The 13,912-nt window shown below is 40.5% G+C and overlaps 1 protein-coding gene across 1 annotated transcript in view; it reads right to left on the bottom strand.

The window, feature by feature from the left end:
- Positions 1-773: 773 nt before the first annotated feature.
- Positions 774-13,912, bottom strand: part of LOC108795093 (plasma protease C1 inhibitor-like) — an 86,347-nt gene continuing 73,208 nt past the window's right edge. The window contains exons 4-5 of the mRNA XM_018566280.1: positions 8,696-8,918; positions 774-1,037 (exon numbers count right to left, since the gene is read on the bottom strand). Coding sequence (XP_018421782.1) covers positions 784-1,037; positions 8,696-8,918 — 477 coding nt within the window. The 3' untranslated portion in view covers positions 774-783. The remainder of the gene's footprint in view (positions 1,038-8,695; positions 8,919-13,912) is intronic.

The following is a 13,912-nucleotide window of genomic DNA, read 5'->3' on the forward strand; positions in this document are numbered from 1 at the left end:
TCTATATTACATGATTTACCCAAGCCAATGCGGTTACATCACATCCTTCATATGGCTATATCCCCTGGTTTTGTCGCATCAGCTGTTTTACTTTTGTATCTGGTTTACAAAAAGTCCCTACTGATACATCTAATGAATGCTGCCAGAGCTTAAATCCCTTTGTCTTCCATCTTCTGGCCATTTAAATTATATTGTAAGCTTCAGAAGTTCTGTATCATAAGGAGGAGCAATTAACTCAGGACTGGTATTATTAGGTTGATTTTGTTTTTACCTGCCCTTTTGGAGACATTATTGATTGCTCCTTTGTGTATTCACAGTGTGATTGTTTGATCTCTGACATTATACCCCTAACAGATTTCTTTGTCTTCTCCCTTATTCAACTTTATTTTCTCTCTGTTCTCCTTCCCCTTTTCACCTCCCCATCATCTTTTTTTTTCTAACAGTCAATTAACCTGTGTTGTGGGGGAAGAACCAGAATTGTGCTCACTTATGTTCAGAGCTCCATCGGTTTTCTGGATGCTAGCTCAGCTTTCATCTTTATAGCAGCCAAAATTCATATAGAAAGGTGCAAAATGAAGAAATGAAATCCAGTCTGATAGTTTATATTTGAACATGTTTCACAGCAGTGGGGTAAAAATGCAAAAAGGAGATAGGAACAATTAGTGGGCATTTATTTAGATATAAGATTTATACATAAGAAATTCTGAAATTATGCAGCTTGCAAAAACATAGTTTTGATTATCTAGAATAATTGTATATTCTTTAGCTTTTTTTTTTCTCTCCTTACTGACTTGGGTCACTAATATGACCAATAAGTATAGGAACCCTACTATTACCAGACATTAGAATAAAAAAAAAAGGTCGTCGGGCAGAAAAAACAGTAACAGTGCGAGCAATGGTTACAGCAGAGGCAGCCGCAGCCTTAACTCCTTCCTCTTTGATCTCAAGGAGTGCACGATGGTGGACCTCATTTACAGCAATGTCGGTGCTATTTGAAAGAGCGCATAGGTTTGGATACTCAAACAGATCATAGAGGCCTAAAAAAACAAAAAAAAAAAACAGGTAAAACAAGTAGGTATACTTTTTCAATCTGAAACAATGCATTGTTAAAATGTATTTCTAATAGTCACGCTATAAACCTTCAATACCACTTAAAGCTTCAGAATCTCAGCAAGTATAAATATATCCGCAGAACATAAAGTGGAAGTGATGAAACTATATCAGCCATTAATGTTTCAGTTGCTACAAATATATCAATGTATTGATCCATTGAAACATGAGCAGTTGCTAGAAAGTTTGGAAGATTAATTAAATTGGATTCAATAGACTGACATATAATACATCATTTGAAAGAATCAATCCCAAATGGATCACTCATCTTGTACATCAGCCACTCAGAGCACTTATAACCTCAGTGTGGTAAGGAATGTGCTCACACAAAATTAATGTATTGAAGTGCAAATTAGGCAGTCCTAATTTGCACTTCAATACAGGATTTTTGGTCTCCAAATATGGTGACGTGCTGGAGCACAAGATCACTGAGGTTTTTTTTTGCTCTGAGATGCTTACTTACCACCTGGTCATTAGTTTCACTACTTTATTTCGTTTTGTCAGGCAAAATCTAGTGCAGGGGAGCCCATTACGTTGATTGCGATCTACCAGTCGATCGCGTAGCGATCACTGGTAGATCGCGATGTCCTGGTGCTTCATGCCTCTTTCTCACCTCACCGCTCGGCCTTAGATCTGTGAAAGCTGCTCCGTCCTCCACTGCCCCGCGGCTGCAGCGCTTCGTTCACTTCTCCTCGGATCCACCGCTGCCAGTGATATGTACCGATCCTCTGTGCAGTACAAACACTGGAGCGATCAACTGATCACTCCAGTGTTTGTAAATAACTGGGCAAAACAAATGACAAACGCACTCATCAATTCGTCACCAGCTTTACTTGTCTCACCACTGCAAAAGACGTGTATCCAAACCTCTGTTTTTAACCTTAGTGGTGAGACTGCAGAAGAAGTGTATCCAAACCTCTGTTCTTAACCTTAGTGGTGAGACAAGTTTTTTTTACATGCTAGCTTGTGAGTGTGCCAGGAAAACGTTTTGCTGTTTTACTGTTTAAAGCCCATTCCGTGTGCACCTTGCTGTAAAGCTGGTGACGAATTGATGAGTGTTTTGTCATTTGTTTTGCTTGACTGATTTGGTGCAGTGATGCATGGGGGGTCTCAGCTGACATTGGGATGTGCGGGATCGCTTGTGCGTTCCTGTGCCTTTAAGGCGGGTTGGGCTTCCTCCTGACAAACCTGCACCCAATTTTATTTTCTGCTCCGAGACGGAGACTCTGATAGTTTAGAGTTAGGACCGCACTATGGGAGGTGCCTTGACGAGGGTGTGCGGCTTTCACATTTTCTGCAAAAGACGTGTATCCAAACCTCTGTTTTTAACCACTTCCCGTCTGCCAATCGTTGATAGATGGCCGGACGGGAGTCTCCTGAATGCGGGTGGAAATCTTTAGACGTCCTTCGTGCCCGCTCGCGCGCGCCCCCTGGCGCTCACGAGCGGGAACCCGCCAGGATTTTAAACAGCCAGCGATGGCCATTTACATACAAGCGGTCCGGCGTCTTTAAAGACACTCGATTGCTTGTATGATGCAAGTGAGGGTGTGCCCCCCCCTCCTTACCTTTCGTCGCCGTTGCTGTCCCCGCTGCCGTCGTCCCCGCGATCCCGGGTGATGTGGCTCTGTGCAGTGAGAACGTAGGGGGATCAGTCCACGATCTCCCTACGCTCTCCTCCCGGTCTATGAATGCAGGAAGTGATGTATATTACATCACTTCCGCATTCCTCTGTCACTCTCCGGTACAGAAACCGGAGAGAAGCTGATGAAGCAGATCTGTGCTTCATTAGCTTCTCTGGGGGTCCCTAGGTGACATTAGGGGTCTTAGAGACCCCTGATGTCTCCATAAAGGGGACCTGTAACTGTAATTTGTTATCACATAGGAGCACCCTATGTGATAACAATAAAGTAGGGCTGGTAATGATTAAAATTTTCGTGTTCGATTAATCGAATTTTTTTTAAATCGAGTAATCGATTAATTTCGATTAATTATAACGCACATACAGAGCCAACTACACTGGCCTATACACATACAGCACAGCAATGAAGTAATAAAATGAACTAGGATCACACTAATCCAGCATGTTATTAACCTCACGTGCCCCACTCAATATGGCCGCTGCTTGAGTGGGGCAACTCAGAATAATAATGTGCTGGATTAGTGTGATCCTAGTTCATTTTATTACTTCCTTGCTGTGCTGTATGTGTATAGGCCAATGCCTTGGCTGGCGCTCCTGCAGAAAGTTTCTTGGGCAAACTCACCAGCCCAAGTGGCCCTGTCGGCTAACAAAGGGGGGAGGAGTCCAGTGACGTCACGGACATCGACGTCACCGGACTCCTGCCCCCTTCCCTTCATTAGCCGTCACGGACATTGACGTCACCGGACTCCTCCTCCCCCCCTTCCCTTCGTTAGCCAACGAAGCCACTTGGGGAAGGGGGGAGGAGTCCGGTGACGTCGATGCCCGTGACGTCACCGGATCTCCGACTGGACTCCCGGAAGCCGGCGGAGAGGTGAGTGTTTTCATTAGCGATCAAAATAATTTTAATCGATCAAAAAGTTTAACGACTAATTGAGAAATGAATCTTTAATTTCCACAGCCCTACAATAAAGTTAAGTGTAAAAAAAAATTGATCACATAATAAATACACATTTACACACACAAAAAATGGTATAAAATTAATTTCAGTACAGCGTTGCATGACGAAATAAACATCAATCAAAGTACCGCAGCGCTGAATACTGAAAAATGGCCTGGACAGGAAGGGGGTGAAAACACCACGGTCAGCAAGTGGTTAACCTTAGTGGTGAGACAAGTTTTTTTACATGCTAGCTTGTGAGTGTGCCAGGAAAACGTTTTGCTGTTTTACATAGTACTATGTGTCCCCAGTTATGAATGAACAGGATGTGATTTGCATCACTTCCTGTTCATTCATGAGTTTCTCAATGGTGAGAAGCACTCTGCACAGAGGCTCCTCCCCATTCAGAAACTGGACTATAGTAAACAGTTCCTGAATGAATGGGAAGCCTCTGTGCTTTCCATTCATTTAGAACAGAGCCTGCAGAAAAAGAGATTGAGGACTTTGTGTCCTCAATTTCTTTTTGTATTTTAAAAGGGAAATATCAAGGGGCTGTTTAGCCACCCACCAAGAGTAAAAAAAATTATTAAAATAAAAAAAACAAATTGAATAAAAAATAAGATATAATAAAAATAAAATAAGAAATAGTAAAAAATAAAAATAAAAACACGCCTGTTGGGGGAGGGGGCAAGTTTTTTTTGCCTCGGGCGGCTGCCGGCTGTATGTGTCAGACACCTCTCCTCATGTGCAACGTCGGCCACACAAGCAGCGCGGGAGGACAGGATGCCGGGGCCTCTAGGACGCACTTGAATGCAAGCCGCCTGACTCCCTGCGTTCAGTGGCGTGAGGGGGTGTGGGGTTGTATTGAAGTCAATGGCACCGCACCGCAGCCATGCCCCCCGCCCACAGTGTGATCACCCGGCACACAGGCACATTAGTGCCTGCATTCTGGTCCAGTGCGATCTGCAAAAATAGTGCTTGCAGCATTTTTGTGGATCGCACTGGACTGGAACGCAGGCACTAATGTGCCTGTGTTCCGGGTACAGGCGATCACACTGTGGGTGAGGGGCTTGGCTGCGGTGCCATTGACTTCAATGCATGCCCACGCCCCCTCCCGCCCCGAATGCAGGTGTTTTTTCATTGGTAAATCTTATTGAGCTCGTCATTTGAAAAGTAGATCTCCAGACGAAAAATTGTGGGCACCCCTGATCTAGTGAATATAAAAAATTAATGTAAATGATAGTTTTCAAGTAACTTCTGTGCTAAGTGCTAAACAATAATATCCTTTCCTTACAACACTAAAGCTGCTTGCAGGTACACATTATATCAACTTTTATCAAACAAACAGTTAAAAATATGCAGCGCTATGGGTCCTAGATTAATGCTCATATAGGAACATCTGTTCCTATATGAGCATTCATAAATATTTGTAAATATTAACTCTAATAAAGTGCAATCAAAAACCTTTGTGCATGTGTCTGTGAAGCTTTTACATAAGTACCTTAACATTTGTGTTGGGCATGAACTAATTAAATGTCCATTTGCAAGTGTGAAAACAACTCAGTCTTTTTCCTGAAAACAAACAGGCTCCAACAATTCACTGCTGAACTTCATTTACACATTATCCACACTCATGCTCAGTGCACCACTCCTAATCAAGTGCTGCTTACCATTTTCCCAAGACCTTATCTTGAAACAAGATCAGGTCACAAGCACTTGTAAATGTAATCCCACTACCAAGCTTCCTTTGCCCCACTACCAAGCTTCACCTAGGCGTGCTGACGTCACTGACTCTGCCCTACGCGTCATTTGACTTCCTTTAATGATGTGACTTCGTCAAGTGAGGCAACGCATAGGGCAGAGTCAGTGACGTCAGCACACCTAAGTGAAGCTTGGTAGTGAGAGGAATGAAAATCTCCAGCGCACATAAGAGGCTGTTATCAAGAAAGAATCTGAACAAGTGTTTTATCTAGTTTTAAATACATACTGGTTGCACTATGGTACCGTGTATACTCGAGTATAAGCCGAGTTTTTCAGCACATTTCTTGTGCTGAAAAATGCCCCCCTCGGCTTATACTCGAGTCAGCGTCTCGAGAACTGAGGAAAGTGAGTACGCTGGTCAGGTTTCTTCTTACTTACCTCGCCGAGCGTCGCGTCACTGCTGCTCCGGTGGGCAAACTTATACTCGAGTATATACGGTACATGGTTTTCTTTTGGCATAATTTATCGGGTACGAGGGATAAGGAAGAGGAGCAGTATCTCTCTCCATGTGAGATAAGAAAGGAGAGGCAAGATCAAAGAAGTGGATTACATATACAAACGCTTGTGACCTGATGCTTTTTCAAGATAAGGTCCTGGGGAAAAGGTGAGCAGCACTTGATTTGGATTGGAGCACACAAAAAGAGTTGTTTTCACACTTGAAAATGCACATTTAATTAGTCTATGTATAAATACAAATGTTAAGGTGTTTATGTTAAGGCTTCACAGGCACATGCACAAAAGATTTTTGATTGGTGCACTTTATTAGAGGAGTTGTTTACAAATATTTATACATGCAACATTATAATTCTTGCACTGTATAACACTATATAAACACATTTAGATATTTCTAAATGTGCATTCATCTAGGACCCATAGCGCTGCATATTTTTATCTATTTTAATTAATCTAAATGAATACATTAATATTTTTGAACATTGTCAATGGAACATCAAATTGTCATCAATTCCATTTTCATTTCTGCTGATACTTTCTGATTATATATACCACAATAACATCTACATTTATAAAAGGTATGTCTTAATAAATCTATTATTTTTTTACAATATTGTAAATTGTTTTAAGCTTGTTTTTATCTAGAACCACAAGAACAATACAAAGAGCACAAAAACAAGAACTAGATTGCATGCAGTAGCTTGTCAGTTCAAATATATTTATTTAATCTTAATAAAATCATTGTTTATTATATCCTAATAAAATAATTATTGGATGATTATTATTAAATAATAATCTTAACAAAATAATTTACTTTGGGTGTTTTATGTATAGATGGAGTTTGACATCCTTTATCTTTTACAATAGTAGGCCTCCTTTGGGTATTGTTTAGCATGCAAGTGATTACAGTCATCATTTGCCAATAGTGCCAAAACAAACCATTTTTTTAAAGCAGTCACACTTCACAATATTCTGCTTTTACTTTTAATACTAACAAAGTACTTGTGTTAAAGGGAGAAATAGGCAGTATTTGTATATGTGGTATAGCATTATTTACTTCATTCACAGAATGCAATGCTGAGCCAAGTTCTAGATTTGGGCCAGAGAAGAAATTGGGTTATCCTCTGTTTCCGCTGAGACGTTCTCACATTTCATACCTAGGAAATTTAACACAATTTCCTTCAAAAAAATGTCTCTTTGATGATTCATTTGGCTGTAGGGGGTTCAAGCAGACCCCTCTCCAGCTCCCTCAGAGAACTCCCCTCTTTCTTTCCAATGTCTGCAATAGCACTACCTGAGAAAGAGGAAAAATATGGAAATTTTCAAATTCTAAGAGTCCTATCATAAAGAGCAGGCATTTCCCTTAAGTTGAAGTACAGGATTTCTATACTCAAGTTCTTAAACAGCTGTTTTACATATCCAAATATCCACAACCCTGTGGATTAGTCTCTCTATTTTGAAGTTTTTGGAGCCCCTAGGTTCCAGGCACAGACCTTTTGATGTCTAGGTTCAATACACTGGACAGGTTTGATGCCAGGGACAAGGGATGCTTGGGGGGCCATGTGATCTGTTCCCGTTCTCTTTTGCCTGCTTTTCTGGATCGAGATAACATTGATCCTCATTGCTCCCGAATGGCCCAAAAGGTACTGGTTCTTTCAAACTCCTGACAAACTATCCAAGGGCCCTTCTAGATTCTCTGTCATCATCTGGCCAAACCAGCTTATCGAGCTTCAAGCCAAGCCAGCAACCTGGTAGCTGATATTCGCTGCATTGTCTGCTTTTGACACCACGTCCCAGAAGTGTATGGATGTAATTCCCTTGTGATATACAATCAATAAAAATTTATTATTTTTTTAGCTGTAAAATCTTTCTTCATAGACCCTCCTTTCTTTTGTTATTGAGTTTTTACTACTACAAAACTGCTAATCTTTAGTGCTACAAAATGGAGGCAGGCAGGGAGTCCGTGGGAGTTATGCAGGACTGCCCTTGATGGGTTACTCTGTGATAACCCCAGGGTCAAATCTGCCATGGACTTTTTACTTCTCTTCTGCTGAATCGGTACACTCTCGAGCTCAAGATATGGGAATCAACACAGATACAAAGGTGTGTGATGTCCGCTCAATACTCAAAGTTTATTCCTTGAGTTAGTTAATTATATCGAGTAAACATGGGGCGGTGGTTCAGCATCAAATAGGACCATAGCAACTGCTGCATATGACATCGAAACTTTAGATAGATAACCATGCACATTAATTTCCTGTGAAATCATGTGTTTTCCAAAAACTCGAAACTCTCATGGTTGTTACAGCTTAAACAAGTACTCCAACTTGAGACAAAGAAAACTACTGCTAATATTAAACTCACTTTGTCCCTTCAGTCCTGTAGCCTGCAGCTCAGTGAGTCAAACCAGCTGAGGTAGCTGCAAGGATTTAACGTCGTATACTGTGATGCACTCCAAGAAACACATTTTAAACTAAGGTCTAGGTGACAGAAGTTGGAATACAATATTTTCTTTATGGCCAAAAAAAGGGCGCTAACACCCAAATATTTTTTTGCGCGGTATTAATAATTTTCTGAGTAACCGCTACTGAGCAGCTAGTTTATAATACAGTACACCAGAACACTTCTAATAGAAGAGTAGTTAAAGCTCACCAGCATTTTTCATGAAAATACACCTGGATAATAATAATAATGGTGTTAAAAGCAGAAGGGTGCTTTTTAAACAACAACCAATAATAATAATGTATACATAATTAAAAACTCACAAGTTATTTAATCTCTGAGTCTTTACTCACCAAGTGAACTTAAAGCTTCATTCAATCCAAAGTTAGTGTCAATTTTGAGCTGAGGAAGAGACACAGCTGTTGCTCGAATAGGCACCTCTTCCAGCTGTCTAATCAGCAATGAAAGAATTTCTTGACTTAGACGGTTCTCCATTATTTTCAGAGCATCTACTGCATGTGCCAAAGGCAAGAAGATGAGGAGGCTGCTGTTTTCCGACAAAGGGAATCGGGCAACCTTAGTGGACAGTGCACAGGGACATATTAGATGAAAAAACAGACTAATTTAATTTCACTGCAGTATACTTTTTTACTATCACATTCTGCCTTGTTATACTTGTGATCAAGTACTGCCTTTAAGGAAAGTGCAATAGATTGAAGTTAATATTATATGAAAAGTGACTGTGACAAATATATTGATCTGTTTTCATATTTATTCAAAGACGAACAGTAATAGTTCCTGCTGTTACAATTGAAAACTGTACCATTCTCACCGTATCCTGTCTCATGCTCATTTAGTTCAGTCTTATTTTATTATTTTAAATCAAAAAATGTTACAAAGATAGAACAATAAAAACACAAACAATACTAGACATGTAAGCCAGCAAAACATATGTTACATTTCGTATGTTTTGTTTTTCGGGATTCGGGTCTAAAAGTGAATTTGTTTTGGTATTCGGATTCAGGTGAATCCAAACTTTGTTAATTTCGGATGAGTTAAATGATCATCACCAACTAAAATTCACTGCAGAAAAGTGACATTACATGTTTTCTTTGTTTCTTTTAATTGCTGACACCACAAACAAACAAAAAACAGCATGGGGTCCCCTCCAATTCATACTAGACCCTTTAGTTGATGTAAACCCCCGCCCCCCCCAAAAAAAACCAGCAAGCAGTTCCTCGGCAAGTAATACTAGACCCTTTAGGTCTAGTAGTAGTTTTAGGGGATCCCCAATGCCAAAATGTTTTTAAAAAAGTGGAGTCCTCTAAAATCCCTTACCAGATCCTTAATCCGGACAGCAGCAGTGCAGGAAAGGGTGGGGTGAGCGAGTGCCCCCTCCCTCCACCATACCAGGCCACATGCCCTTGGCTTTGGGAAGGTGCTTTTCCAGGGGGGACCCGTTGGAAAAGCACCTTGTCCCCATGCCGATGCACTTTGAAATAGCCAATAGCAGAAGGCTGCCTCCCACTACCTTTTGTCAGTCCCAGAGGAGTGGACCTGGGAGAGAAAGTGTCTCAACTGATTGACAGAAGGCAGTTAGTGGAACAATAGCCAACCTGCTATTAACTACTGCAATTTAAAATAGCCAATAACAGAATGGCTAGTGCTTCTGCAGAGGAGCGAACCTGAGAGAGAAAGTTCTCTCTCAGGTCCGCTCCTGTGTGACTGACATCAAGCATTAATTTTTCGGCCAACGCTGGAATGACTTTAAGGGACATTTTTTAAATTCATTTTAAATAAAGGAATTGTCAAAAACTTGTGTTTTGCTTTTTGTTGAATTTAAAAAAATTCTAAGGTGTTGTGTGTTTATTTACATTTTATTTAACCTTTTAGTGAATGAGTACAAGTACCCCTTACTCATTCACAAGGGAGGGGTGACATTTGGGTGCCCCTTTATGAAAGAGGGTACCCAAATGCAGATGAGCCCCTGAGATAGATGGAGGCCCAGTCAGGAGGCCAGGGCTCAGGAGCCGAGGAGGAGGAGGCTGGGTCCCAGTGGCGGCAGAGGAGCAAGAGGCCAGGGACTTTAACCTCCCTGGCGGTATGATTATTCAGGATTTTAGCATCCCAAAGCGGTACATTGTTTTTCATGGAAATTTGTTGTTTTATATTGTAGGCCCATAATTCTTAGTAAATCTTAGGAATAACTCACCTAAATCTGTCCAAACAAGAGTCCAGTAGACATCCCAGGTATGATAAAGTTTGAAACACGATATTAAAAAATGATAATATAATAAATTGACGGAAAGCGGAATAGAACAAAGACTTAAAATGCTCAATGCAAATAAAGCATCGATAGTAAATTAGAATCATTTGCACAATTGAGCAATAGCGATTCGTTGGGAAATTCGTCAATATTATTGATTGTTGTTTATTGTTAAACAACAACCAATAATATTAATGTATACATAATTAATAACTCACAAGTTATTTAATCTCTGAGTCTTTACTCACCAAGTGAACTTAAAGCTTCATTCAATCCAAAGTTAGTGTCAATTTTGAGCTGATGATGAATTTCCCAACGAATCGCTATCGCTCAATTCTGCAAGTGATTCTAATTTACTATCACTGTTTTCTACCTCGTCTAAAACCGCTTTTGACCTAAAGGGACGCATTTTGGATGCCATGGACGTTCACAAGTTTCCAGGCAGAAAGAACAGTAAAAGTGCAGGCAGGGCACTGGACAAAGCTCTAGGGACAAAATTGAAGTGAAATAGTTTGATACATAAGTGTAATCATAGCAGATTACATTGTATTGTGTGTATTCTGTGTAAATGTCATGTTTTCAGTTTTGAATTTCCCGCAGTCTCCGCCCACCGCTGTGACGCCCGAAAACAAAACTAAAACTCAGATGCTGGCATCGGCCGGCCGCGTACAGCAGAGGATACCGCGGGCTTGCAGGGACAAGGTAAGTGACGCTTTTCTGTGAAATCCCGAGTCTGGCTCGGGGTTACCGCTCTTGGTACTGAAAATTAATTTTTGAATGATTCATTACTCTCTGCTGATACCCCTTCTTGTGGAAGAGAGTTCCAAAATGTATCCGCTCTAACTGAAAAGAAGCCCCTTCACCCTTTGTGGTTAAATCTTTTCTCCTCCAATTTTAGGTGGTGGCCTCTAGTCTTCTTTATGGAGTTTACAATAAAAAGTTTATTGCTGATGTTGACATCACCATTAAACATTTTGTACATCAAAATCCCCTCTCAATCGCCTCATTTCCAGCCTGAAAAAGTTTAAATTTAGGAACATTGTTTTATAGCTTTGGTCCTCCAGGCCCTTAGTTTCATTGCCCTTCTCTGGACTCTTTCCAGCTCAAGGATATGCTTTCTGTGGATTGGTGACCAAAACTGAACCACATGCTCAAGGTGAGGCCGAACCAGTGATCTATAAAGTGGCAAGATTATTGCTTTGTCTCTACAGTACATTCCCTTTTTAATGCATGACAGCACTCTGCTAGCTTTGTTTTCTGCAGCCTGGCATTGCATGCTATTGTTTAATCTGTAGTCAACTATGACCCCCAAATATTTTTCCATTTTTGACATCCCTACTGGAGTACTCATGCTGCTTGCCTATTTTTAACTCCAAAATGCATTAAATTAAATTTTTCAACATTAAACCTCATCTACCACATAGTTGCCCACTCCCCTATTTTATCCAGGTCCTCCTATAATGTCTAAGCTCGTGTCTATTACCCTCCCAATTTTAGTATCATCTGCAAACATAGAAACATGGCTATTAACACCTCCCCCAATATCATTTACACACAGGTTAAACAGTATGGGGCCTAGCACAGAACCCTGCGGCACGCCACTCTCAACTAGGGATGAGCTTCGCGTTCGAGTCGAACCTATGTTCGACTCAAACATAGCATGTTCGAGCGTTCGCCGAACACCGAACATTATGGGATGTCCGCGGTCTGTTCGACCGCGGGACATCCCACAATGCACTGCGCTGTCCGAAACGGTAATTGGCTACAGTCTTGCACCTGACCGCACCTATGGGCATATTTTGCGATTTTTTTTTTTGCGGACGCACGCAATTTAAGGCTTGACATGTTTGGTGTCTATTTACTCGACGTGACCCTGACTTTTATGTTTTACTAAAAATATGGGTAAGAATAAATGTTTTATAACATAACGTAGGGAAACTTTTTTGTTTTTTTTTACATTTATGGTACTTTTTAAATTATATCTGTCCCCAAACTTTTTTAACATAAATTGTGTGACTGGTGAGGCACTATCAAATTTTTCAAACCCTGTATATATATATATATATACATACAGAAGTCTGATTATATATATATTTATTCCGGGTACTGCCCTGGGGGACATGTATCAATGAAAAAAACACTTTTAAAAAATACAATTTTTAAAGGAGCAGTGATTTAACATCACTTAAAATGAAACATTAAAAATGAAAAATTCCTTTATATATGGTGCCTGGGGGGTCCCCTTTCACTGACCGTAAAGTGGCACATCTGTATATTCATCCCTACTCTCAACCTCAGACCTATTTGAAAAAGAGCCATTCCTGTAGCCAGTTTTCTATCCATACTCACCAAGTCACCTATGCCCATAGATTGCAGGTTGTGTATTAAGCATTTATGTGGTACTGTGTCAAATGCTTTTGCAAAATCCAGGTACACTACGTCCACTGGCTTTCCTCCATCTAGATTTCTCCTCACCTCCTCGTAGAATGTTAGTAGATTGGTCTGACAAGAACGGTCCTTTGTAAATCCATGCTGATTATCACTTATACCATTGCCATTGAACAAAATCCATTAAATAGTTCTTTATCATTCCCTCAAACAGTTTGCATTCTATTGATCTTAGACTGACTGGTCTATAGTTCCCTGGTTGGCATCTTGAACCTTTTTTGGATATTGGTGCTACCATTGCTTCCACTCAGTACTGAGTCCTTGAGAATGAGGAATACATTTTCCCTCACGCTCTGCTGAACATGGATCTGAAATTATTCTCCAAAATACTGGCAAATAGACTTCTGCCTCATATACCCCAGATAATTCACCCGGATCAGGTTGGTTTTCAGCCCTGGGAAAGAGGGACGAAACAGGACCACACACAGGGCCATTAATTTGATCCACTCCGCAAGAATGAGGACCTCTCAGTTGATGTTCCTTTCTACTGATGCGGACAAGGGCTTTGGGTGGATTGGCAGTTCTTGAAGACTAGTATGGCCTTTTTGGGTTTAGGGGTAAACATGTTATTGTGGATCTCTGCCCTTTATTGCTCACCACAGGCTGCAGTCCAAGTTAGTGAAACACATTCAGATTACTTTCTCCTCAATTTTTTTTCCATAATAGTATTTTATTGAAGTCAAAAGAGATACAACAATAACAGTAACAATAAGACCAAATTGCTGTACAGTGTGTAGATTGATATGGCAGGAGAAGGTAAAAGAATGAACTACAGCTTCAAATGTTACATTCATAAAGAAAAAAAGAATATGAAGATACGCAAATAAAATGCAGTAATCAGTATATATATATATAT

This window comes from Nanorana parkeri, unplaced genomic scaffold (genome assembly GCF_000935625.1).
Source record: "Nanorana parkeri isolate BGI_ZX_2015 unplaced genomic scaffold, ASM93562v1 scaffold931, whole genome shotgun sequence".
NCBI lineage: Eukaryota > Metazoa > Chordata > Amphibia > Anura > Dicroglossidae > Nanorana > Nanorana parkeri.